This window comes from Rhizophagus irregularis, chromosome 8, assembly GCF_026210795.1.
Source record: "Rhizophagus irregularis chromosome 8, complete sequence".
NCBI classification, from domain to species: domain Eukaryota; kingdom Fungi; phylum Glomeromycota; class Glomeromycetes; order Glomerales; family Glomeraceae; genus Rhizophagus; species Rhizophagus irregularis.
In genome coordinates, this window is record NC_089436.1 from 2,856,979 (window position 1) to 2,884,107 (window position 27,129).

Here is a 27,129-nt window from a genome sequence, read left to right on the forward strand (position 1 = left end):
TATGGTTAAAAAATGTTCGTTCAAATTTTAAGTGACTCTTCTTTTAAATATAAGTTTATAAAGAAGAAAAAGAAAAAAAATCGATAATTTAACGTAATTGAAAATGATTATCCAAAATCACATGTAACCGACATGTAATAAATCCGACTACCATTTTTCGGTGTCAATGCTAGGGACGTTCGCAGTTTTGTAATCACGTTTGTCATCTAATAAAATTCTCCTACGACATGCGATTGAGTATTTGTAAGCATTTTAGCACATCGTGGCTGTTTATTTTATGCCACTTCCCAAACAAGGAAGGTTCTAATCACCACTTATTTTTGACGTGAAATTTCCATTTGGAAATCCATTCATTTTCAAATTTCAATTAGCTTGTCAATATCTCCTAGTATCATAGAGGTTTATCATAAAGGTTTATCATAGAGGCTTGTCATAAAGGCTTCTGTATCTTCATGTTCAACTATAAGTAGTTAGAAATATAAATATAGGAATTTTCGCCTTAACTAATTATTAAGGAATTAAGGAATTTCTTTTCACAAAAAAAAAAATTATTCTTACTACGTTAATAAAATCATTTTTAATTATCGCCATTGTCCTTTTACTAATTCTAGTATCATCAATTTTTGCTGATGGTTATAATTACGATGGAGGTCTATCATCTTGGAATGTAAATCCAAAGTGTGGAGGACAAATTTCTAAACAATCGGTACGTTTTTATTTTTTTTAAAAAAAAAGCGCATGAAAAAATGACTACTTTTACACCCAATTATTATAAATAACCTAGAAACCAAGGTAACCAAGGAAGAAACTTATGGAATATTGTTAGCAATTCCAATGTTTTGTATATGTAAAAAATTAAATTCAGTATATCACGTGTGCAGAAAAATGATAATATGCCTTACACTACCTGAATTTCTGATACCGTATATCTTAAAGCTAACTCGTTAATCTTCATGATACATCAAAAAGAATATCAGAACAACTCGGCGAACGTGAAATTCGACCAGTGCAAGATTTCGAACAGCTTAGAAAGCTTATGGTTGCTAGAAAGGCCTTTCTTAATAAACTTAAAGATGAAGGGATGGATCTGTTAGCTTTCATAAGTCCGGGAATAGTCGACGACAAACCTGCAATTATTGTTGTGTTTCCTGATGAAACGTTACAAATCTGTCTACCGGCCAACGTTTGAGGAGTATCCAGTGCTGATTACATACGGAGATATTGGACTAGCTTCTAATCCTCGAGTTTATGGTACTCAAGCCCGGTACTAGCATTGGACGTTTAGAAGTCGTTCTTCCAGGAGAGTACGTAGCTATTTTTGGTGTTATATAACCAAAATTGAAAATAATTCTAAGAATTCTAAGCATATTCGAAGTATTTGTTTGACGAGCTTTGTGCAGTATCATCGAAATGAACAAATTGTGAAAGATATATAATTTTTCAATTGATGTGTCAAATAAAAGAATTACCATAAAAATTCCCTATTTACTATAACATAGTAAAAATAAAAGATAAAAAGTCATTACACAATATTATACATTTTTCATTTAAATCTTTTAACAGAGCAATGCTAACGAAATCATACTCTGTTCTTGTCGTAATATTAAAAATAAAAATAAAAATAAAATTTCAAATTAATATTTTGTAACATAAAAGCTATATGAACTGAGTGAACAGTAGCATGGAATTTTTGTTAAGGTACACCATTGGCTTTTTATCATTTCAGAAAATACAAAAGTCAAGAGCATTTCTTAAAATTTCTTCCAGGTAGTTTAACAATAATTTAGGACTTTATTTTATGATAAAATTTTTTTCTGATATTAAAAATTTTTGGTAAAAGTAAACCCTTTTTTTTGCATATAATGTCAGCTAAACACATAATGTAGGCCAAAATTGTCATAATTCTGGTAACGTTTTTCAAATTTTATGAACCTGATCATCCAAATTTTAAGCAAACCACAAAAATCAATTTCTACATATCCTTTGTTGCATTATTTTATTTTTAAAAAAAAGTTTGTTTATTTTCCTTTATAATTTTTAGTTCTAATTTTTTAGTTACACTTTTCTTTTTCTCTATCAATGTTAAAAGAAATTCAAATAATATAGATTTTAAAAGACAAAATTAAAGTAAGAACAAAAAGAACCTAGATTTAAAAAAACAAGAATAAATGACGAAATTATTATATAATAAAAAATTGTTATCATGATATTGGTTCAATCAATTGTAATCAAAATTCATAAATGTAGAAATATTAAAGGATTCAGCCACAGATATACAAGTATAAATAAAAGCATATAGCACTGCCACCCATTACAGCCTGATACATCGGCACAGGGCGCAAATATACACAAATATTTAGATGCTTAGCTGCACTGCCACCTTTACAGCCTGATACATTGGCGCAAGTATACACAAATATTTAGATGCTTAGTTGCATTACCACCCATTACAGCCTGATACATTGTCACAGTATACACAAATATTTAGTGCTAAATTGCAATCATCTGTCTCTATATATTTGCCACATAATTTTCATTTCAAAGTTTTCTAAATTTTACCTTAAATTACCAAAAAAAAATAATATTTGTTTATTTATATTTACAACTATACTTCTTGACACATTAATAACCATACTCATTGTTCTTATTAAGCAACAATATTTCTTCTTTAGACATACAACTTATTACTGATAATTGTCAGGTATTGACTTTTATTAAGCTAATATTTAAATTACCATACTATATAGATGGAAAGAATTACATTTATATAATCCAATTCTTTTCATATACTTAATACAGAAAACATCAAGATTCATATTACCTACCCAGTAAAAAGTCCTGTACTGAATTCATATTAGGTTTGTATTGAATTTATACATGAGCCCGTTTGGTACGAAAAATTGGACCATAAATGGGATAAAATTAAAATAAATATGGCCAAATTTTATACCGAATGGGCTCATTTCATAATTAGCCTATATTTGGTACAAGAACTTTTTACTGGGCTATATACTATAGTCTTATATAAGTTTATAGACATTCCTGAAAAAAATAGTGGAAGTTAATGATAATTTAGAATTCAAGTTCATATTGAAAATTAATCAAAAGATGAATATATAAGATCTTACTTGTACCAACAACTAGCAATTAGGTTTCAATAGAATCCTTTCTAGAAAATTCACAATCTAAGTTTCTACTACAAAACTGGACTAAGAGCAGTGTTTTCACAAATCAGAAAAGATGGAAAGAAAGGAAAAGGCCAGAAATTACAATATATTTCTGAAGAAGGACTCCTTTTATTTAGGAAATGCAAAAATTAAGCTGGAATAAAGTTACTAAAAATGAAATATCATCCTGCTAATCCACTTTATCTAAATGCAGTAATTAAATAATATAATTTTTAATAACAAGAATGAATCATGTGTATAATTTTTTTAGCAAAAATATTGGGTACACTATCATATAATCCTTCCATTATTGTTACTAGTAAATTCCATCAAATGTATCACTTATATCAGAAAATAACCTCTTGAGAAATCAGCAGATGGAGAATATTTAGAAGTAAACAACACATTACTAGAATATTGCCATGAAAATGACTTGCTTGGAACTATGTCTAATTCTAAGAAAGTGGATATACATTTAATAGTGTTTGCACATGTAAAATATTTACAAAAACATTTCATAATGTAAAATACACTTAAAATTATTTATCTGTTAAAGATGTTATGGAAATCTTTGAAAAATAAAAACTTTTCCTACCATTGAGTTCAGAGTGCAGACTACATAACATATACCTTAATGGTTATTTCATCAAATCACATGATTTATGTGCTTATGCAGGGGGAATTTCCTCTCACCTTCCTTGCTTCTAATTTTTTTTAAAAATGAATAATAACAATAATAATAAAAGTAATAATAATCCACTTCTAATTGTAGCACAGCATCCTTATTTTTAGCACAAAGTAATTGTCCTCATACTTCTAATATGATTAAATTTTTAATGTTATTGTCCCAACAGCATTTCTTTCTACCATTCAATTGTTTGGATTTTTTTTCTTTATTTGATTATCCTTTAAGAAGTTTTACATGATTAGAAAATCTTTTTGTTTTTTTTTGATATTATAATATTTCTTTATCTGCAAATTTTGGTTTCGGGGTCAGAGGAGAAACATATCCTATCTTACATTATATTATTAATCCCAAATACAAGTACAGTCATATTATGAGTTTATGCACAAAAGGAATCATGGTCTTAGATCAAGTTATATCCATTGACTCAGTATAATTGGAAGAGTATAACAATATTAAACAAAGTCTTCAAAACAAATAAGGATGAATTCCATGTTGGTACAAATTCCTCAAAGAAAAACTTCATCCTGATTAAGATCTTTTTTATCTTTTTTATTTCTTTCATCTAACATCATGGTTTACAAAAAGTACAATAACCAGAAAGCCACACCCAAGGAATGTATTAGACTAACTCAAAAAATAAATGTAACTCCCAAAAAAATCATAATAAATGATTTTTTTCTCACAAAACACAAATCAACAACTGGCTTAATATTGACCTTGGAACAAATTTAATCCAAAATTCTCATGTTCAGCATCTGAGGCCTCCATCACCTTCTGATGATATATATCATTACACACAAAGGACCATAATAATAGTTTATTATCTGGGTGAATTTGATCTCAGATGTGGTATATGGACGCTTACTAATTTTCAGCCATTTTCATAATACTACACCTATTATGTATTTAGAACATTGGACAATGGTTCCAAATGATACTACTAAGATTGAGACCTAATATTATTTAACTATGTAATGGATGTCAACTCCATTTCCCATATTTTATAGGTAATAATTCTGCTAAGTATATATTGAAGATTACATCCAAAAAATTTTGAGGTCTTAAAACATTATCCAGCACATCATTAAATCTATGAATAATTCAAAAAAAGAAATATGGGTTGGCCTTCAAGATCTTAGCAAAGCTTATGATCATGTTAATCTTTCATTACTAAAACTGGCTTTTCAAAGGTTACACTTCTTACCCTTTATTGTTAACCTTCTTATTCTATTATTTACTGATCATACCAATTGTGTCATCTTACCAAATGACACTTCCTCACCTATCAAGTACTCTAAGGTATTGATCAAGGTGAAGTAATTAGCCTAATACTATGAATCTGTTATTATGATCCTATGTTTACTCACATTGTGTCTTTAGAAGATAATCTACACATTACTTCAATCAAGAAAATTAACAACATCTACCAACCATCATCAGATACTGAAATCAATTATCCTTCCTCAGTCGTAGGATATCTGGATGATACAAGTTGGTTTGCATTCTCAAAAGAACAATTAGAATACTATTAGAATGCAATTTAAATATTGCCATTTTATGATATGGCTAATATTACAATTATACCATTCATTTCAGAAATAAAGGAATTAGAGAAAGGAAAAGTGATGACTGTCCAAGGACAAGATGCATGGATAATTGCTGGTTTAGGTGTTGTTACGGCAGATTTACCTCAAGGTAACGATTAATCATGACAAATATACTTTACTCACCAACAACCCTTGCTTATGTAACAAAAATATCTAACTTAATGTTACATTAGACAAAACCATCACTATAAAATAGCATCATGTTCTTCATTTGACCGTATTTTAGGCATTTATATTCAGTTAATGCCTTCAACACTCATTCACCTACTATTAGAAAAATCAAACAAATAATTCATCATTTTGCTATACCATGCGATTTAAAAAAATTACCCATGATCATTTAATTTATATTATTAATTGTGTCTTACTCCCTAAATTAGAATACATAAATCAATTCACTATATTCACTTGTTCACAATGTGGCTTTTTACTAGCTCCTATTAAAAAATTATTCAAACACCATTTAAAACTTCCTATTTCTACATATAATAATATTATTTACATTATTCCCTATTATTAATAGTTTTTTTTTTAATCAATTTTATTCTCACGTATTAATAAACGAACATGATTTTTAATACACCTATTTTTAATATTATAAGTTTACAAAAAATTCTTTATACTCAATATGAATATTGGTTACCTCACTTTCTTACTGCTAAAGATCTTAAAAGATTTTTATCTTAAGCTAGACCTTCTTTATTAACATGCCAACTTCATTTACAGTATATAACAAATTTTATATTAATTTTTTACTACTCCAATATTTTAATTCAGTGGTTCTAACCCTATTGTCCTTTATTTTCACAACAATTTTCATTCCCTTGATAATTCTGATATTAATAGTTTAAAATCCAAATGTATTAAAATTGAAAAAATAGGAAAAACAATTAAATTTAATTTGCCAGTAATTACAAGATGGGTTCACATCACATTTGTTTACAATCTATTCTTGCTAGTAAAAAAGCATTACAGGTAAAATCTATATATTATTTTTGAAAAATTTAAAAGTTTAAAAATTATTTATTTATTATATATTTATATTATAGAATGTTGTTTTTGAAAAATGTGTTAGAAAATCAATACCATCATCACTTAATTTCAAACTTATTGATACTGAAGGATTTTGGGTTAATATTGAAGAAATATGTCAATTATTAGAGCCATTTACAAAAATTATATGAGAATTTGAAAGCAATCAACCTAATTTATCATTAGTTTATGATAGGTTTATAATTTTACTAAAATTTTTTTATTTTTAATTTAATACATATATAATAAATAATAAGTAATATTTTTTTATTATAGATTTACAAAGTTAAAAAATGAAATTAAACAGTTAACTAATACTTCTTTAAAAGATATTATTCTTGATAAATGTATATCATCCAGCAATTGTTATTGCTTATTATTTAGATCCAAGATATCATGGTCAAGATTTAACAGATAAATATACTTTTTCAATGATTGCAGAAGAAACATCAAAATTTGTAAATCGGGATTTAAGTGGTCAATTAGTAAAAGAATTATTATGGTATAATAATAAAACAGGACCATTTAATTCTTCAATATTTTGGAAATTAGAAGCAATAGATAATCCAACCAATTGATTGGTGGAATGGATTTCAACAAGAAGTACCAGTTCTTAATAAGTTTGCAGTAAAATTAATGTCAATTCCAGCATTAAATGCTGCTTCAGAAAGAAATTGGTCAAATTTTGGTTTATTTCAAAATATAAAAAGGAATAGATTAACAAGTGAAAGAACTTTTAAATTAGTATCTATATATTCTAATCTTCGTTTAGCTAATGGTCAAAAATTAAATGATAATAATAAAAATGAAGAAAAATTAGGAAATTTAGATGAAATTATAGTAATTGAAGAATCTGAAGAAAGTAATATACATTAAATATTTATAATATAAATTTTATATTATATAAGATTATAGTTTATTTATTTATTTTATTAAAAATTTTATATATTTCATATTTTTTATGTATTATTAAACATTTTATTAATAAATAAATTTTTTTATATTAAATATTATATAATTATATAATAAATTTTAATTATTAAAATTTTACCAATAATATAACTTTTAAAACCAAAAATTGTATGTATTTTTATATACTTTACAAGTTTACTTAAAATATTAAAATAAGTTTTAAAGTAAATTTTAAGAAAAATTAACTTTTTTGATTTTTTTTTCTTTATATAGATAAAATCAAATTTTGGATTTATAACCTTTTTTGGTGCCTTAAATAAACTTGTAGAGCATATAAAAATACATATAAATAATGTGAAAAAAGGTGAAAATATATAAAAAAATATGATAATAATCACATATCTGTATTTAAAAAATATTATTTATATATAAAAAACAATTATTTATCATTTTTAACAGTTAATTTCTAATTAACTACTGGCTTAATTTTTATAAAATTTGATTTATTTAAATCTTTTTAATTCTTGAGAATATTCCTTTCATATTAAGTACATATGATATTAATTATTATTTACGGTATACAAAAATGTGGATTTAATAACAACAATTGAAGAATTGAAGATTTGACATGAAAAAAAAGAAAACATTCTTTATTGTTTTACTAACCTCCATTTTGTATTATTTTGTATTGTTTAAGAAATAAACCATATATAACTATAAGTAATTGGAAATTTATAATGAATAAAATGAACAAGAGGTGACATTTTCTAAGTAAAAAAATATAATCATTAAAATCATTTTACCAATTTTAACTCACGAACACGCTTAAAATATAAAGAAATATCAATAGAATGGATTCTAAAATGATCGTTTGACACATTTTAACATAAAATAAAGACTAAAAAAGTAAAAATATTGAAAAATTCAATCTTACATATATCTTTGAGATTAACAATTTACACTAATTTAAAGAACTTTTATATGTTCACTTTTTTTATCATTTGAACTTACCTAATCAATAATACTCCTTTACTCCTTTGCGTAATATTATGCTATAAGCTATTACAAAAAAAGCACCAATAACAAAACGATTTCAAAAGATATTTAAAAAACCTTTTAAAAAAAATTGTATTGAAAATGACCCCAATTATATTCCAATAATATTTAGTTAAAAATTTGAAATTTTTTTAAAAGTTTGTCTTGTATTCATATTGAAATACTCAAATTATTATTAAGCCCATATGGTATGATATGGTTTTTAATCTATAGCGTACAGACTTGTAAAAAAACCATATGTAAGTAGATTTTCAGTATACAAATAAATAACAATAAGATAAAATATAATCAAAATACAAATAAAAAAAATTTTAATTTCTAATTCTATATTAAAGAGAAATTTACTTTTACACGTTTGCATTTTAATTTGTATATTGCTAATATAAATACTTTTATACCAGTTCTTTCAGGTTTATTAAGAATAAATAATTGCAAAAAGAACATAAGCAGAAGGTTATAGTTACATAATTTATAATAATCTAATTAATTATGAAAGAAACAGCACTAGAATGTTGGCTTCTCTATTCTTAGTCTGTATCAAGGCAGAGCTTTATTTATAATAAACAGAATTACAATAAATTGTTTCTAAATACATATCAAAAATTATTTAATATAAAAATAACTTAAAATATATCAATAATACAAAATAAATTAATAATAAAACATAAAGTCTATAATAAATTTAGGGTGGTCTCTTCACATGTGTTTTATTGAGTTAAAGTAATAACAAGTTTTGCTGAGGATGTATTTTCATGTCATCAGTCTTTTTCACTTTTTTGCATGTGTTTTTTACACTTTATGCATTCCATTTTTCTCATCACTTTACTAAAAGCAGTCATATCAGTTTTTTTTATTCTGACACCCTCTGATAAAGCGTTCCACTTTTCTAACATCATTTTACTAAAAGCAGTCATAAATTTTTTTTATTCTGACACCCTCTGGTAAAGCATTCCATTTCTCTAACATCATTTTACTAAAAGCAGTCATATAAGTTTTTTTATTCTGACACCCTCTGGTAAAGCATTCCATTTTTCTAACATCATTTTACTAAAAGCAGTCAAATAAGTTTTTTTTATTCTGACACCCTCTGATAAAGCGTTCCACTTTTCTAACATCATTTTACTAAAAGCAGTTATATAAATTTTTTTTATTCTGATACCCTCTGGTAAAGCATTCCACTTTTCTAACATCATTTTACTAAAAGCAGTCATATAAGTTTGTTTTATTCTGACACCCTCTGATAAAGCGTTCCATTTTTCTAACATCATTTCACTAAAAGCAGTCATATCAGTTTTTTTATTCTGATAAGGCATTCCATTTTTCTAACCATTCTATATTATATTGAATAGTTAGATCCCATTGAGTCTGGAGGTTATCCTTGTCATTTTCGTCAAGGTCTGGGTTGGCTAAAGCATGTTCGCGGTCTTTTCGTTTTCTGGTAAGGCATTCCATTTCTCTCTTATCATCTTGCTAAAAATGAACATATCAGTCTTTTTCGCCCTCTGGTGATGCATTTTTTAACACCCTCTGGCAAGGCGTTCCACTTTTCTGACATCATTTTACTAAAGGCGGACATCTTAATGTATAGTTTTAAAACTTTATAAAATAATAAAATAGCAATAACTCCTATAATCATTTTAAGATCTTTATCTGTATCCTTCCAGATTTTAGCACATCCTAAAAAAAAAATATTATAAAATTAGTTTATTAAAAGAAGAAAACAACAAATAAAAAAATTAAATAAATAATTTTAAAAATAAATATAAAACATATATTAATCAAACATCTTATTAATTTATAGTATAATCTATTATAAACTCAATAAATTACATTTAAAGCTATTAACTAGGTTTCTTATTTCTATTGAGTAATAAGTTTTTTTTCTCAGTTTTTTTTTAAAAAATTTCAAAGAATAAAAAAAAAAGACTACTGCTTGTATTTAAGTAAAATAATTGCCAAATATTCTTTTAAAAATTCTCTTACCTAACTTAAAATCTTGGTGCAAAACTGATAGGGAGCTGATGGGAGTTTAAAATGAAAATAGTTTTTCGTTATTTGGTCCAAGTAAATTCTTTTATATTTGTATCCATATGGTCATGTAACACAACATTATTTAGTGTGCATTACGATTGTAAAATTTCCTAATTTAGGCTGATTTTGTAATTAATTCCGCATATCCAATCACTCAATTTTGTATCACAGGTGACTAGACTCTGATTTTTCATTGGTTATTATAATGATTTAATATATCAACTATGAAAGCATTTTTTTACATCTTCAATGTTAATTATCATCTCTATAGAATTGATATGAATCCAAACAGATATTTTACAATAAAAATTAAATATTTTCAGCACTATAGCAAAAGTTTTTCAACTATAGTAATTGTAAAAATATATGTTTACCAGTATCCGTTTGAAAATAAGGCATTTATTATCACCAGAACCAGTCATTTTTGCTTTATTAATCTAGCATCTACAACTTATATATAAATTCAGGATAGGAGTTGAAAGCAGCTGCAGTTTGGTATATAATGTGAGAGTTCATTATTATTATAATAAAATTATCATTTATTCATATATTATTATGCATTATGTGTTTTTCCAAGTAAATTGTTAATTGGTTATTTGCATGATACTATGCAAAGATAGCAAGGTGAGGAATATAGGTAGATATTTTGAATTAAATTTGAATTTGAGAAGATTGCCTATTATGATTTTTATTTTTAGCTTTTTTCTAATTTCATTTTTAGGTTTAACAACATCAATTTTTTACAAAGATTTATATTATTTTAAAAGTTATAAACTAATAAATGAAAAAAGGAAATTGTATAATAATCTTTCATATTTTATTGTATGTAGGGAAATGTCTTTAAGAATCAAAGTCTAATCTTCATCATTTCATTCCTCCTTGAATTCAATGATAGAATGTTCATATATAATGTACTTTGGCAGGTTCATTTACATTTGTTTTATATTGGAAATATTCGTGGCTTGAAATTTTATTTTGGTATTTTAAAAGGCACAAAAATATTTTGGGCAATGTAGAGTGATGTACATTTATAAGCCCCATTTTATTGAAAAAGCCACTGCAAAGCAATGTAACGTTCCTGAAACTTTGTGTGGTATTTAAAGTTCTAGGACTGATGATTATATTTGAAATATGAATTCAGTTATAAGAGGCTTTTTAGTCAAGTGCTTGAGCGCTTGTTATAAAAATACAAATAAAAAGCCTTATGTTATACCAATAACAATATCTTACATAAACACAATTGTTTAAGATGATAATTGAATGGCGCAATATGGCTTTTAAAGTGGCTTAATGTTTTATTAAGAATTAATAAAATTTCAGTAATTTTATTGGATGTTCTATTTCTGTAGAATGAACTTAATTTTGATTGATACACTGTGCTTATTTAGAAACTAAATCTATGAAAAATATATATACTTAAATGTACTAAAATAGACTTAAAATACAATTAAAACTATCTGATGAAAAGATAGGAACCAAACATAATGAGTAATATGAGTAATAATAACTTGTAATTAGATAATTAAATAATATTTATTTGTAATAATGTGATATAAAAGATATATGATATAATATACCTATAAGTAATTATTATATATATAATATAATAAGTGTTGAAGAATTTTATATTTTTTAATGTTTTTAATAGAAAGTTTTAAAAACATTTCTAGATATTTTCTTTTTTGTAAATTTCGGGTTCAAGAGCGGAATGCAAAAATACATGGTACATTTCACAATAGGTGTTGTCCTACCATCAAAGTTTTTTTTGATAGATGTATAATAGAATAAGCATAATTCGCATAATAATACAATATGAGTCAAATTGTAGTATCACCAAATTTCAGATTTTTTGATTGATAAAATCATTGATCATCAACAATCAATAAATGTATATTTTATTTAGATTGAGTAAATTTACAAGCAACTTCATATAAAATACTACTTAATGATTAACCAATTGTCCTTATAATATAATCATACGTGGTAATCTTTAATCTATCAAAATTTTGCACTTTTAATATTATACAACCCAAATCACTTCACTTCATCTTTAAAATCAAAACAATTCATCATCATAAGTTTTCGCAAAATTAAATTTTTTAATAGCCAAATACTTAACGGTCTTAACCCTTTTCTTTTTCATAATATATTCATTTATAGAGGGTAAATCACTTTGGTCATTAAATATCAATAATTTCTTAATAAAGGTATTTTGAGAATTCTTTAGAAGCACTTTCAATGTGGTAAAGTTTAAAATGTAAATATTTTAATTTAGAAGGAAGAATTTGTCCTAAATTTTGTATTATTATTGAACTACATTCAGTTCGAATCACCATGGGCTGTACATTAACATTTTCAATTAAATATAATTTTGATAAGTAAACTGACTTCCAATTGTATAAAAATCAAAACTAATTTTATATTTTTACAATATTTCAAATAATAATATTTTTGATGCTTCATAACTGGAATTAAACCTAAAGTTATTGTATTTAAAGTATTTGAACAATTGTATATATTTGATGATAATAATGATTTAAATAAAGATAAATAATTTTTATTTATTAAAATTTTCTTAAGATTTTGACGTAAATGAACTATTGATTGTAATATGGAATTTTTAATTATCCTACATTGATACTATAAAATTTCAAATTTCTAATATTGTGAATTAATTCAAGAATATTATTGATAAATTCGTTACAAAAAATCATTGTATCCTCAATTTCGAGGGTATGTAAATTTACTTCATTTTCAAAAAATATTGTTAATAGTGGTACATATATATTTAACCTATTAATATGACATAGTGAATAAAATAAAATTATATGTATTTAAATATTTTAAAAAACTAAGATAATTGAATAGCGTATTTGAAGGTATGTAATGAATTATCAATAATTTTATATCTATTTAATATCATCATTTAAGTATTAGTTATTTACTAATCTAGTAGTATATAAATGGGTTATCATCCAAAGGATGATGACCCATTTATATACTAAACTAGATCAGTAAATTACTTTTTTATCATCCTAGATATACTAATTGGTCCGCCAGTTTATAACTGGCGGAAAAAATCCTAAATACCAGGTGATTAGTAAATATTAATAACACGATATTTTGATTTTCCCATAATAACGGAATCGTTAAACGACACCATAATCTGTTAACTAAAATGCATGAATGTAAAGTTGAATAATCCTTTTGGAAATATTTTATAATTTTATATGTTAAAAGGGGAGGTATCAAATTGTTGTTATTACGCCGATCTTAGTAAATTTATATTCATTTTCGGGAGTGATTGATTCCGATATTGTCGCACAATTCGTCATATTTTAATATTGTTATGAAGTCGCAGTAACTGATCGATCAAATTCATAAATTCATGGCATAATTGATATTTACAACTGGTGCTCAAGCACAGGTGTCACGTAATAATATATATCACGTAACTTCGAAACTTTTGGTTATTACCTTTGATATTACTATTATGAAAAAAAAAACTCTTTCCGCTTTCCATCATTTTTATTAAATTTCCGCAGTAACTCACCAAAAATAAATAAATAAATAAATATCTACGAGGAGAGAGGATCACGGGGTGGCCTCTGATGGAAAGTACTCCTCTAACTTACCCTCCGACTTTCAGGAAAGATGGACATAATATATCCAGACCTAGACGCTCTCGCCATGTCTGAAAGTCTAAGTTCTGGCCACGGCCTTATTTCTGCTCCGACTTGTAGCCTCTGGATTCCTCAAAAAGAACGTGAAAACCATCGCAATACACCACGCACAATTTTACTACTTAAACCCTGATGGGTTCCCTAAAAAAGGCAGTATATACAAACTTAAACCGCAATATATTGACTTGTGGATTATACAAACTTTTGCCCATACCTTAGACCAGGCCTCTTTGGATCGGCTTAGTCACATGCACAACAACTCAACAAGATAACTTACCCCTTATGAAAATGTACCACGAACATTTTGATACATCATAGCTCGAAATCGAACCGATACATTTACACGCTAACATCGCTGAAATTTCCTATTTGGGGAAATTTTTATACAAAGAAACTTACTTATATTGATTTTATATATAAAAAGCAAAACCTTCCAGAACTTTTCTGTAAACAACCACGTGATAAGTATCATACGAAGATCTCCTCACTATTCGTTGACAGCTCTTACTGAGAAAATCCAACCTAGAATCTAACTACAACCCCATCACAGAGTCACTTACGAAACATCGGTGGCTCTCAGAATACACCCTCTTTCTGTTCCCAGCTTTTTCATTTTATTTCGTGGTGGAAGTTAGTGGGCTTTATATAGCTCTTTTACGTACAATAGCAGTTATAAATGATAGAAAATTTTTTCAGCGTCCGGGTTTATCGTGTCGAGGGTTTTTTTCTTTCTTTTTTTATTTTTTTTCTCTTATGTACAATGCAGGTCATGCCTAGCGTTTGTTTTTTATAAATAACAGGCAATACGATCACTTTTTCGGAGGAGGTTGGGTTTTAACGTTCAGATAGGTATTGTAGTTTAACCTTTTGTAAGGGCTCTATCCTTCAGGCTCGTTGGACCTCCGTCATTGTCTACATGTAAAAAATCAAATAAAATAAAAACATAAATAATATTTAATATTATTCGAAACTTATTGTTATTATAAACTGAGAATCTTTATAATACAATAGACTAATCTTTATTGTTTTGAGTACAACTATTTAACTACATAACTTTACAACCTTGCTAATCTATACAAAGCTAAACTAATACATAACTATCCCAAGTATTCATTTTCTTTGTAACTCAACGAGTTTTATTACGACTGTAAATGGTCAATTATGGTTAAAAAATATTCATTATAATTCGAATGTCGTGATTTGTTAGAAATGAACAAGTTCAAAATAAATCACATTTAATATATTTTACATTTTATAGTGTTAACTCCCCTTTAATCATGAACTCTTGTTGCTTAATAATGTTTATTTGTCATATTTTGTTAGTATTTTGTATATCAATCAATAACAAAAATCAATACTTAAAATAAAAAAATTTTTTTTATTATTATTTTGTAAACAATTAATTCCTCTCTAAAAGGAAATTTATTGAAATTTAAATTTGTAAGTGAAATGAATTGTCTTACACGTACTTTATTATTAAAAAAAGGGTAATAAAAAGGAAAACAACAGATAAAAAAGGAGAATAAGGATTAAGATTATGAAGTTATAGACTTCTAGGATTTGATGGAGTTAATGAAGTATTTAGTAAATCTTATAATTATAATAGGAGACAGACACAAACTAACACAAACCACCGATTTTATTAAGTTGTTAAAAGTTAATTATAATTATTCATATGAATAAAAAGATGTATATAAAGGTAAATACGTCATGATTAGGTAAATAAAAGCTACAATATAACCATACGTATTGATATTGTTGAGTAATTGATTTAATTGATTGCAGATATTGATATCATTTGATCATTGTACAACAAAAAAAATAATATTTATACAGTTCTTTTCTTTTTCTTAATACATATCTCTCCTCCATCTCTTTCATTCCTCCTTCAAACACAACTAAATATTTTTTTTATAAATATTTTCTTTTCAAATAAATATCTAACAAATACCTTTTTTTCACACGCAAATAAATACCTTTTTTTTCACGCGCAAATAAATACAATAAATACCTTTTTTTACGCGCAAGTGAATACCTTTTTTTCACGCGTAAGTAAATATCTTTTTTTCACGCGCAAGAGAAATACCTTTGTTTTCACGCGCAAATAAATACAATAAATACCTTTTTTTTCACGCGAAAGTGAATACCTTTTTTCACGCGTAAGTAAATATCTTTTTTTCACGCGCAAGTAAATACCTTTTTTTTCAAGTACCTTTTTTCACGCGCAAGTAAATACTAAAACGGAAAAAAAGATAGATCAACATCAAGAACTGTATTTACTGCCTTTGGACAACATATGGGTAATGAGTTTCATTAGCTATTAAAAACTTGTTTGTAAGTTTAGACGTTTTGTGGTTCTTGCCAAATTTGGTACCTACTATATTTACGATACTGCAGTTTTATTACTGTTATCATTCTTCCTTTGGTTACGCATCGCGAATATTCACTTGTTTTTCCTTCTCAATAGAGCTTGTATAGGAAGTAATGAATATTCAAAATACCGCCGAACTTACCGCTCTGGAAAACTCTTCTCTTAAAGCCTCTATTCACGCTCCAGCTTCTGGTTCCGTTCTTCTCATTCTCCTGCGGATCCTCTTCTACTACTAGAGCTCCTTCGATAGGGGACTAGCTAACACTAAACGAGGCTAGGTTGAATCATTAAGTGGTAAGTATAATTATAATAGTTCGCCGGATGGACGTATGTGTAGGTGTAACACTGCAGGGTTCACTGAAAGTCTTCCGGATGGTGAACTGTTATGATTGACATAGGGGTTTATGTGCTCGTAGTACGTACCATTTGCTACAGGCTAGTAGCTATCTGCTTCTGTGCACGAAGCCATAGCTACAATGATGCCATATAGGTGATCCCCAAGCTGATCCATATGGAAGGGAAGGCCAGGTTCCCGTTTGAAATGACACATATCTCCTATGCCATGTCACTTACTTAATTATTGTTATTGAATATTATATGAGTCCATTTACCATAGATCCTATGATGGCCACATGGGTGTCCTGGGGTTCCCTGCTTAGGCATAATTAACAGGGTGGTAAACCTCATATGGTATGAGGTGATAGTGACTAAAAAATTTGTAAATTTTGTTCTTTAAAATAGGTGTCTTAACGTTGGCGCCAGTGAAATTCTTACTTCTTATGCAATTATGGCTATTAATCAGGGTAATTCTGAAGGGCAGTTGAAGATGTGAGCTGGGATATAGATTTTTACTCCCATAGACAAATAGAACTTTTCAATTATAGAGTTTTTCTTTTTTTTTTAGTTTTATTTTTGGTTATTTTTCTTTTTATTCTTGTTGTTTTCTTTTTTCTTTTAATTATATATGTAGCTATTTTTTCTTATTCGTTTCTCATTCTGTTTGAGGTTACATTTAATATTGACTTAGTAATATTATGTTATTTGTTAAATATATAGCTTTTTATTTAAATTAATACGTTTTTTACATTCATGATATCTTTATAATTAATTGGATTTGGGGAAAATTTTGTGTATAAATGTATATGAGCGTATGAAGTTATATAGTACGTATATATGATAATAAAGTACACAGACATAATTGTATTTAGTGTAAAAAATATATAAAATTATGATGATCTACTAGCATTAAAAAATATAGTGCCAGTAAAATTTGATAATTCCGGCCAACGGTGATAATCACCCCCGGTGATTTGAAGTAAAAATCTTATTTTTTATCCCACGGTTCCTAATAATAATTCATGATACTTTTTTCTTGATATTCTCACAATGTTTATTAAAAGGTGGATAAAAAGTTTAGTATTGGACAAGAAAATTATTAGTTAAAAAGGTATATTAAAGATTTTTATGGTCGGAACTGTGATATAAAATAGTTATTTCACGGAGTCACTGGAGTATCATGATTTCACAATTCCGCTATAAAATAACTATACTATCCATCAGTATATATTTTTTATGTACATAAGATAATGTATTTTATATTATGAAATATACAATAAAACATGCTAAAGAAAAATATGTTTTGGTTGAACTATGTAAACTTACATTTTTATTTTGAATATTTTCGCTAACAGGGCGTTTTCATTTAACAATTTTATTAAATGCTAGTTAAAACCATAAAAACTTTTAAAAAATGATTATTATTACAAAAATACTATTATTAGAGTTTTCTTAGTCTATAAAAAACTTCTTATCATTAATAAGCTACTAATATATTCCTGTTTAAATTAATTTTAATCGCTATATTTTGAAGCACAACAATCACAAACGAAATTAGAAATGAGACATTAAATCCATCCTTATATAATTTGACAATTTAACAGTAAATAATAATAAATTTAAGTGTAACAAAGACATTTTTTGCATACACAGCGAACATTTGTATTTGCCTTTCAATTTAGATAATACTTTTGCATAATACTTACGATATAGATAGCTATGAGAAATTCTTTGAAATGTTTCTTGTTTTCTGACTTGCTTCTTCAACCACTTTTTCATAATTTGAGGTTATAAATTTCGTAAATACAGAACCTTGATCATGTGAATCAAAGTAATTCATTCAATTTCCTTTCACTGTCATATTGTCTAATGTATCATATAATGTGAACTGGAATCCAAACAGGTACCATCCATCTAAAGAAATTTGATAGTGCAGGCTATGCTTTAATATTTATATTTGTTTATTAGTTGTAGTGATTTTGATTTATTTTTTATTTTTATTTTTATGTTTCAGATGTAACCCAATTGAAGTACAAATTACAAGGACAACATATAAATGAGCCGAAAGTAATTCTATCGCTAACAATCAAACCGCCTACGGAGGCGATGTCTCCTGACCTTGAAGATAAATGAGAAATGGATCAGATCCAAGATCGTCACCAGAACTCACGTGCCAGCCCGGAAAAAAATAAAATATGAGAGCACACATAACAATACTATCTAGTATTTATATAATTTCCTATAATATTATAATTAAAAGAAGAAAATAAATCTATATTATCAAACCAAAAATTATCACGATGAGTGGTCCAAGGCCTTGAATGTAAAAAATTACTGGAAGTCCATCTAATATGGACTTCATTATTATAAAATTCACCCGTGCGACTATACGGGATGGTAGGAATTTGTCTATGAGTATAGGTACGACGCAAGGTTGAATCAGATTGGATGTTATCAGGCGGAGAAGAGTTATCGTTTGAATGGTAACGTCGTCTATAAAATTTCTTTTTGACTTTCGTAATAGAGAGATTCCGTTCCCATTCCTTGACGTGAGCGTTACGACAATTCCAAATTGATAAATCAATTTTTTCCATAATAATGTTCATAAATTTGATAAAAATCGAAAATCGTGATTTTTTATCCGTTATATAATTGTAAAAAATTAACGTTAGGTCACTTGACACCAAATGATGAATTAATAGGTAACAAGGATGGTCGGTAGGTAACGATCCGACAAAATTTACGTCAAATAATCGAGAACTATTAATAGTCTCTTCCAAAGCGTGGTCCTTTTCATTAACATGTTCTTTAATCAAGATTAATATAAAGTTTTTCTTTGTTCACTCAAAATGTGATGTATGTCATCGGTGTGTGCCGGGCATAAGCCCACATGTTCATTGTTATCCTTCATATTTTGCATTCAATACAGGGAATTTTTCCTAAAGGATATAAGCGGGGATAATTACGTTGTTGAATATCAATCGTCGGATATATAAAATTACATTTTTTCAACCTTGCACCTTGTCGTTTTGATAATTTAGCACTACAAGGAGCATCAGTAGGATTGTGGTTTAACCATTCTTTAGTAAAAGTCCAATCGATATCACCATCAATAATCTGTTGTTTTATAGGTGTTAACGAAGTGTTGTTGACCATGGAATTAAAGATCAGTGGTTGAATAACATTTTGGGACCATTTTCTTACGTTGCGACCGATCACGTGCTTATTATTCCACGAGACGATCCCAGGAATTTGTTGATAAAAAAATTTATGGTTAACTATGATGGATCTTTAATATGAGCCCCTGCCTTTGCGAGTGTATCGGCTATGTGCCTATGTTATTATTATCATCATCGCCATGTCCTTTCACTTTGCGTAAGGTGATTAATAAATGTTTTTCCTTAATTAAGAAAAATATTAAATCCCAAATAAGAAAATTAGTTTGTTTCAATTTTTGTCTAGGGCTGATAATTGGTGAATTAAGGAGAGTTTCAAAAACGTTAATACAACTAGCAGAATCCGTATAAATGTTTAAACTACAGTTATATGGTGAAACGATAATAGCTGTTGAAATTCCCATCGCTTCACTTTTCGTAGACGACGGGAAGAAAACGGTTGAACCTTTAAAAGACAATCGTGGCGTATTCGGTTGTAGTGATTTTGATTCATTCAAGTATATTCTCTAGAGACGTTTATCATGTATCACGTGAAATTTAAATATTTATTAAGCAAGGGAGTCGCATAATTTTAATTCAACAGTAAAAAAATTGATTTATTATTAACTTTTAAGTATATAAAATGATGGAAGTTGAAACGAAAAATAATAGATCTTTTACACTAGTCATATTGAATATATAAATAAGTATAATTTATTAACTATGAAAGTTAAAATTATGAATAATTTACAATTGATAAACATCAATACTAGCAACAAACCAAATTAATAAATTACTATATTAATTTTAGTCTTTAATTTAAATCATTTGTTTTAAAGAAATTTCCAATCTTTGACCTCTAAATATTAACCTTCATTCAAACATTCTTGTACTTCTTGTACTTCTTGTACTTCACTTTGTTCGTGCAATAATAATGCAAGACATTTTTCTGCGTCACAATTTCCTCCTTCAGCTGCTGCTTTATATAAATCAAATGCCTTTTCTTTATTAACGTCAACTATAATTCCGTGACAAAAATAATTTCCAATTTTATATTTTCCATTTATACATCCTCTTTCAGCTGCTTGATTATAATAATCAAATGCTCTAGCTTCATTTTTATTAACACTTTTTCCTAATTCATAAATCTCTCCTAATTTAAATAATGCTGATTTATTATCATTTTCTGCTGATTTTTGATACCAATATTTGACTTCATTTAAATCTTTTACTAATTCTTCTTCATTTTCGTAAAATGACTTAAGTAATTCACTATTATTTCCCTTCTCAGTTGCTTCATTATATAACTCAAACCCTTTTTTCTTATTAATTATTGTTCCAATTCCATTTACATAACAATATCCAAGATGAAATAATGCATTTACATATCCTTTTTCAGCTGATTTATTATATAATTCGAATGCTTTGACTTCATTTTTATCAGCGCCTACTCCTAATTCATAACATATAGCTAAGTTGTCACATGCAACTTCATCACCATTTTCTGCCGATTTTTGAAACCAATAAATAGCTCTTTCCAAATTCTTTTCAAATCCCTCGCCCTTTATATATAAATATCCAAGGTTATTTTGAGCAGTTCCATGTCCTTTTTCAGCAGCCATCTCATACAGCTCAAATGCTTTTATTTTATTAACTTCAACTCCAATTCCTTTAAAATAACAATATCCAAGTGCAAATTGAGCATTTAAAAATCCTTTATCAGCTGATTTTTTATAATATTCAAATGCTTTACTTTCATCTTTTTCAACACCTTCTCCATTTTGATAACATCTTCCTAGACTATAGGTTGCTACTTCATTTCCATTTTCTACAGCTCTCATATACCAGTAAATAGCTTTATCTAAATCAATTTTTGTACCTTCACCATATTTATATAAGTTACCAAGATTGTTTTGTGCGTGATTGTTTCCTTTTTCTGCAACAATTTTATATAATTCAAATGCTTTTGCTTTATCAATATCAATTCCAATTCCTTTATCATAACAATATCCGAGTTCAAATTGAGCATATAGATATCCTTGATCAGCTGATTTCTTGTAATACTCAAAAGCTTTTATTTCGTTTTTTTCTATACCATTTCCATTTTGATAACATCTACCTAGATTATATTGTGCTTCCTTGCATTTATTTTCTGCTGCCTTGTCATACCAGTAGATAGCTTTTCCTATATTCTTTTCAGTTCCTTCACCATTCTCATATAACAATCCTAAATTATTTTGTCCTATGATATGTCCTTTTTCAGCAGCTATATTATATAGCTCAAATGCTTTTTCCTTATTAATTTCAATTCCAATTCCATTACTATAACTATATCCAAGTTCAAATTGAGCATCTAAATGTCCTTGATCAGCTGATTTTTCATAATACTCAATTGCTTTTTTTTCATCTTTCTCTACACCATTTCCATCTTGGTAACATCTACCTAAATTATATTGTGCTTCTTTACATTCATTTTCTGCTGCTTTGTCATACCAGTAGATAGCTTTTTCTAAATTCTTTTCAGTTCCTTCACCATATTCAAATAATAATCCTAAATTATTTTGTGCAATAATGGATCCCTTTTCAGCAAGAATATTATATATCTCTAATGCTTTTACTTTATTAACTTCAATTCCAATTCCATTGATATAACAGTATCCTAACTTAAGTTGTGCACTTAAATAATTTTGATCAGCCGATTTTTTATAATATTCAAAAGCTTGTCTTTCATCTTTCTCTACACCATTTCCACCTTGATAACATCTGCCTAAATTATATTGTGCTTCTTTACATTTATTTTTTGCTGCTCTATCATACCAGTAAACAGCTTTTTCTAAATTCTTTTCAGTTCCTTCACCATCTTCATATAATAATCCTAAATTATTTTGTGCTGAATTATTCTCTTTTTCAGCAGCAATCTTATATAATTCAAATGCTTTTGTTTTATTAACTTCTATTCCGATCCCTTTGTCATAACAATAACCAAGTTCAAACTGAGCATCTAAATATCCTTGATCAGCTGATTTTTTATAATATTCAATTGCTTTAACTACATCTTTTTCAACTCCTATTCCAAATTGATAATGACGTCCTAAGTCGTATTGTGCGATTTTATATCCATTTTCTGCAGCTTTGTTAAACCAATAAACTGATTTTTCTAAATCTATTCCTGTACCTTCACCATTTTTATATAAAATTCCAAGATTATATTGAGCAATAGTATGCTCTTTTTTAGCTGCTATATTATATAATTTAAATGCTTTAATTTTATTAATTTCAATACCAATTCCATTATCATAACAACATCCTAATTCAAATTGAGCTTCTAAATATTCTTGATCAGCTGATTTTTTATAGTATTCAAAAGCTTTTTTACTATAATTTTCTACACTTTTATTACTTTTATAATAATTACCTAAATTAAATTGTGCGAATTTATTTCCATTATCTGCTGCTTTACTGTACCAATAAATAGCTTTTTTTAAATCTTTTTTTATTTCAATCTCGTTTTGGTAATAATTACCTAATATATATTGTGCTGGTGAATATTCTCCTTTAGCTGATTTAAGATACCATTCAAAGGCTAATATGTTATCTTTATTGACTCCCATTCCATTTTGATAACAAACACCCAAATTATATTGTGCATGTAAATCACCTTTATTAGCAGCTTTTAAGTACAATTCAAATGCTTTTTTCTCATCTTTTGTTATACCAATTCCATTTTGATAACAATAACCTAAATTATTTTGAGCATCAGAATTTCCACCTTCTGCAGATTTTAAATAAAATTCAAATGCTTTAAATTCATCTTTCTTTTTTCCTACACCATGTTGATAACAATAACCTAAATTATTTAATTCTATTATTAACTTTTTCTTTTCTATTTGAATTTCATTTAAACCTTTATCTTGTGATTGAAAATATTTTTCCATAGTACTTATTTCATCTTTACATATATTTATTTCTAAACCATTAAAATTTTCAACTTGATTATGTGACATTACATGATGTACATTATCAAAATAATCAAAATCTTTTATAATTAAATCTCTCTTATTTAAAATAATATCTTTATAATAATAAAATGATAATAAATATTTTGAAATAATAATATTTAATAATTGATACATAGAAATTAATTTTTTATTCTTATAATAATTATTAATTGATAATAAATATAATTTTAATGATTTATTTTTATCAATGATGATCGTTTCACCTATACCATATTCATAAAAAAATCCTATTAAACTTGTGAACCAATTATTTTCTTTATCTTTATTATGATTTTCCATTAATTTTAGAATTTTTTCAATATTTTTTTCATTAATATTAAAAAAATCTTTTATCCATTCTTTTAAAATATTTTCGAAATTTTTATAATTATTTATTTTTATTATTTGATGATAAAAACCTTTTAAAAATTCTTTTAAAAAAGTTTCGTCATTATTTAATGTCATGATTGTGTTTTTTTTTGAGAAAAATCTTTATGAATAATATATATATATATATTTTTTTTTTGAAAAAAAAAAAATTTGTTAATAATAAAGTCCAGAACTATTTTAAATATTGCGTCATGGGTTATGGGTACACTACATTATCGTATTACGATTACAAAGCAACTTTCAAAAAAGGCACAAATACAATAAAAATGTAGTGTAACAATAGACAGATTCACATAAATTATGCAAACAAACGCAAGCAATCTTTTACTGCTTACTTGCGTCATCTATATAATCTATCTATATAATTAAAAAAAAAGTGTTTGTGTGACTAACGTTTAGATTAGCCTGTATAAATTAATTTTGAATTGCTGATCCATGTTCTTTATAGTTAAGACTCGCTTGATCGGCAAGTCATGTTGTACATCTAATCCAATTCCGGTTAATGAAATTTTAATCGGAATTTTTTAAATACTTTTTTTTTTGGTTTTTTTCCAACCGATCTAAATTTTTTTTCCCTTTTCCTTTTTCGGTTTGGTTTTTTTCTTTCAAACCGAATTTTTTTTCCCGAATACATTCTTTCACTATTTAGGTTTGGATCGATGATCAGATCAATGTTGCGGCGCCATAGCAATTACCTTTTTATTATTAATATCATAATATCATTTTTTTTGTATCAAACTCAATAATAGACTAACATCTATATAATTAAAAAAAAAATTGTCTGACGTTTGGATTAGTCTCTGTATAAATAATTTGAATTGTGTAACTTGAAATCCCATGCCATATAATTAAAACCCGAGACATGCCTCCACCTGATCTATTTATGATCAAAAACTATTCGATTCCAATCAATTAATCCAATTTCAGTTAAATTATTAATTTTTTTTGTCCGATTTTTTTTTTCAAATATTTTTAACTTTTTTTGGTTCCTTTTTTTATAGTAGTTTAGTTTTTTTTTCAATCTGAAAAATTTGGTTTTTCTCATTTTTTTCCCGTTTAGGTTTAATTTTTTTCTCAAACTGAAAAAATTATATTAAATAATTTGGTCTTTTAAGACCAATTTATTTTATTTTTTTTTTCGATCTTTTTTTTTAGACCGTATTGTTATTTTTTTTAAAAAAAATTTTTTTTTTCACTCTTTTGGATCGGATTATTGTCATTTTTTTTCAGAATTTTTTTCGTACTTATTTTTTTTTTTTCGGATTCCTTTTTTTTCAGAAATTTCCCTTTTTTTTAAACTGATTTCTTTCTTTATCCTTTTTCTTCCCCAAATTTTTTTAAATTTTTTTTTTATTATTAAATAAAAAATAAAATATTATATTAAATATATTTACTAAATTATTATTTTTTTAAAAAAAATCAATATAACATATCATCAGATATAGGAAAATTGACCGACGTTGATAGAAAGATGAGTAAGATTTTTTTCAATTAAATTGAACGCTGGATAAATAGTTTGATTTTTCAAATTCATAAAAATCAATCAATTAATTTAATTAATTATAAAATATGTAAAAATATCAATATTTTTTTTGAAGAAATTGTTGATTTAATAATAGATTATTATAACCAAATCCATATCCGAAATTCTCTAAATAACTACCAGATTTTTGAATAAAGATTTTAATTCTGGTTTAGTTAAATTAAGTACCAAAAGAATAATAATAAATGAAATGAATAGATTCTATAAATACATTTAATTATTCAAATATTTTTTTTTAAGTTGGTTATAAGTGCAATATAAAATAAGAAATAATTATTAAGTTAATAATTAATAAAAAAATTAATCAAAAAAATGAGGGTGAATGAAAAAATAAGGAGAGTAAAAGGGAATAAAAGAAACAAAGGGGGAGTGAAAGAAACAAAAGGAACGAAAAAGATCAAGTGGGAATGAAAAAAATGAAAAGAATGGAGGGGAACGAAATGGAGCAAAGGGAATAAAAAAATGAAAGGAACAAAGGGTAGTGTAAAGAGAAGTGGGAATGGAAAATGACAAAGGATAGTGTAAAGGAACGAAAAAGATGAAGTGGGAATGGAATAAAAATGAAAGAAACAAAGGGTAGTGTAAAGAAATGAAAAAGACGAAGGAACGAAGAGGAAATGAAAAACAATGGAAAAAATGAAGGAAGGGAAGAATAAAAAGGGCAAAAGAGATGAAGAGACAAAAAGAAAACAAAAAAATGGAGAAGGGACAAAATGAGATAAAGTAGATTTTTCCCATGTATTCAGGTTAAACCTTATTGACTTCAATTTGAACCTTCTCATACTCTTTCATTATTCTAAAAATTTCAATTTGCTGATCAAAGGTGCGTTGTACATTATACAGTAGTACGACAGTCTCAAAAATAATTATCCAAATTCAGTTAGTTACATAGTAACTAGTGTACATTTGGATCTGTGAGTTTTAATGCTGAAAATAAAATTTATGCTAAAAATTAGAGGTTAATTCAATAATAATATTAATAATCTTACTGATTATAACTGATTAATTAATTTGGTTAATATAAAAAAAAAAATATTAAAAATTTTTTACTCATATGTTTAGGAGTATATCTTTATTCAGTCAAGTCTGGTCGCCTACCTGAGTACAGTCATGTGCATTTTACTGCAGACTCTACAGATTTTGCAGATCCTCAGTCCGGT

At 26.6% G+C, this 27,129-nt stretch overlaps 6 protein-coding genes across 6 annotated transcripts; 3 read left to right on the forward strand and 3 right to left on the reverse strand.

Annotated features, from left to right (window-relative positions):
- Positions 1 to 227: 227 nt before the first annotated feature.
- On the forward strand, positions 228 to 1,189 carry OCT59_028529 (uncharacterized protein; the record flags this gene model as incomplete). Its single annotated transcript, XM_066147349.1, has 4 exons — positions 228 to 243; positions 612 to 706; positions 785 to 792; positions 970 to 1,189. The coding sequence occupies 4 exons, from the start codon at positions 228 to 230 to the stop codon at positions 1,187 to 1,189; spliced, it is 339 nt and encodes a 112-aa protein (XP_065994063.1).
- A 3,758-nt stretch (positions 1,190 to 4,947) lies between these two features.
- On the forward strand, positions 4,948 to 5,561 carry OCT59_028530 (uncharacterized protein; the record flags this gene model as incomplete). The annotated part of the gene is made up of 3 exons (XM_066147350.1): positions 4,948 to 5,154; positions 5,265 to 5,346; positions 5,452 to 5,561. The coding sequence occupies 3 exons, from the start codon at positions 4,948 to 4,950 to the stop codon at positions 5,559 to 5,561; spliced, it is 399 nt and encodes a 132-aa protein (XP_065994064.1).
- An 819-nt stretch (positions 5,562 to 6,380) lies between these two features.
- Positions 6,381 to 7,072, forward strand: OCT59_028531 (uncharacterized protein; the record flags this gene model as incomplete). Its single annotated transcript, XM_066147351.1, has 3 exons — positions 6,381 to 6,437; positions 6,512 to 6,592; positions 6,824 to 7,072. The coding sequence occupies 3 exons, from the start codon at positions 6,381 to 6,383 to the stop codon at positions 7,070 to 7,072; spliced, it is 387 nt and encodes a 128-aa protein (XP_065994065.1).
- A 2,373-nt stretch (positions 7,073 to 9,445) lies between these two features.
- On the reverse strand, positions 9,446 to 9,748 carry OCT59_028532 (uncharacterized protein; the record flags this gene model as incomplete). The annotated part of the gene is made up of 1 exon (XM_066147352.1): positions 9,446 to 9,748. The coding sequence occupies one exon, from the start codon at positions 9,746 to 9,748 to the stop codon at positions 9,446 to 9,448; it is 303 nt and encodes a 100-aa protein (XP_065994066.1).
- A 9,351-nt stretch (positions 9,749 to 19,099) lies between these two features.
- On the reverse strand, positions 19,100 to 20,039 carry OCT59_028533 (uncharacterized protein; the record flags this gene model as incomplete). Its single annotated transcript, XM_025325688.1, has 2 exons — positions 19,100 to 19,689; positions 19,850 to 20,039. The coding sequence occupies 2 exons, from the start codon at positions 20,037 to 20,039 to the stop codon at positions 19,100 to 19,102; spliced, it is 780 nt and encodes a 259-aa protein (XP_025179972.1).
- Positions 20,040 to 20,904: 865 nt separating this feature from the next.
- OCT59_028534 (uncharacterized protein) lies at positions 20,905 to 24,336 on the reverse strand (the record flags this gene model as incomplete). The annotated part of the gene is made up of 1 exon (XM_066147353.1): positions 20,905 to 24,336. The coding sequence occupies one exon, from the start codon at positions 24,334 to 24,336 to the stop codon at positions 20,905 to 20,907; it is 3,432 nt and encodes a 1,143-aa protein (XP_065994067.1).
- Between the last annotated feature and the right edge of the window lie 2,793 nt (positions 24,337 to 27,129).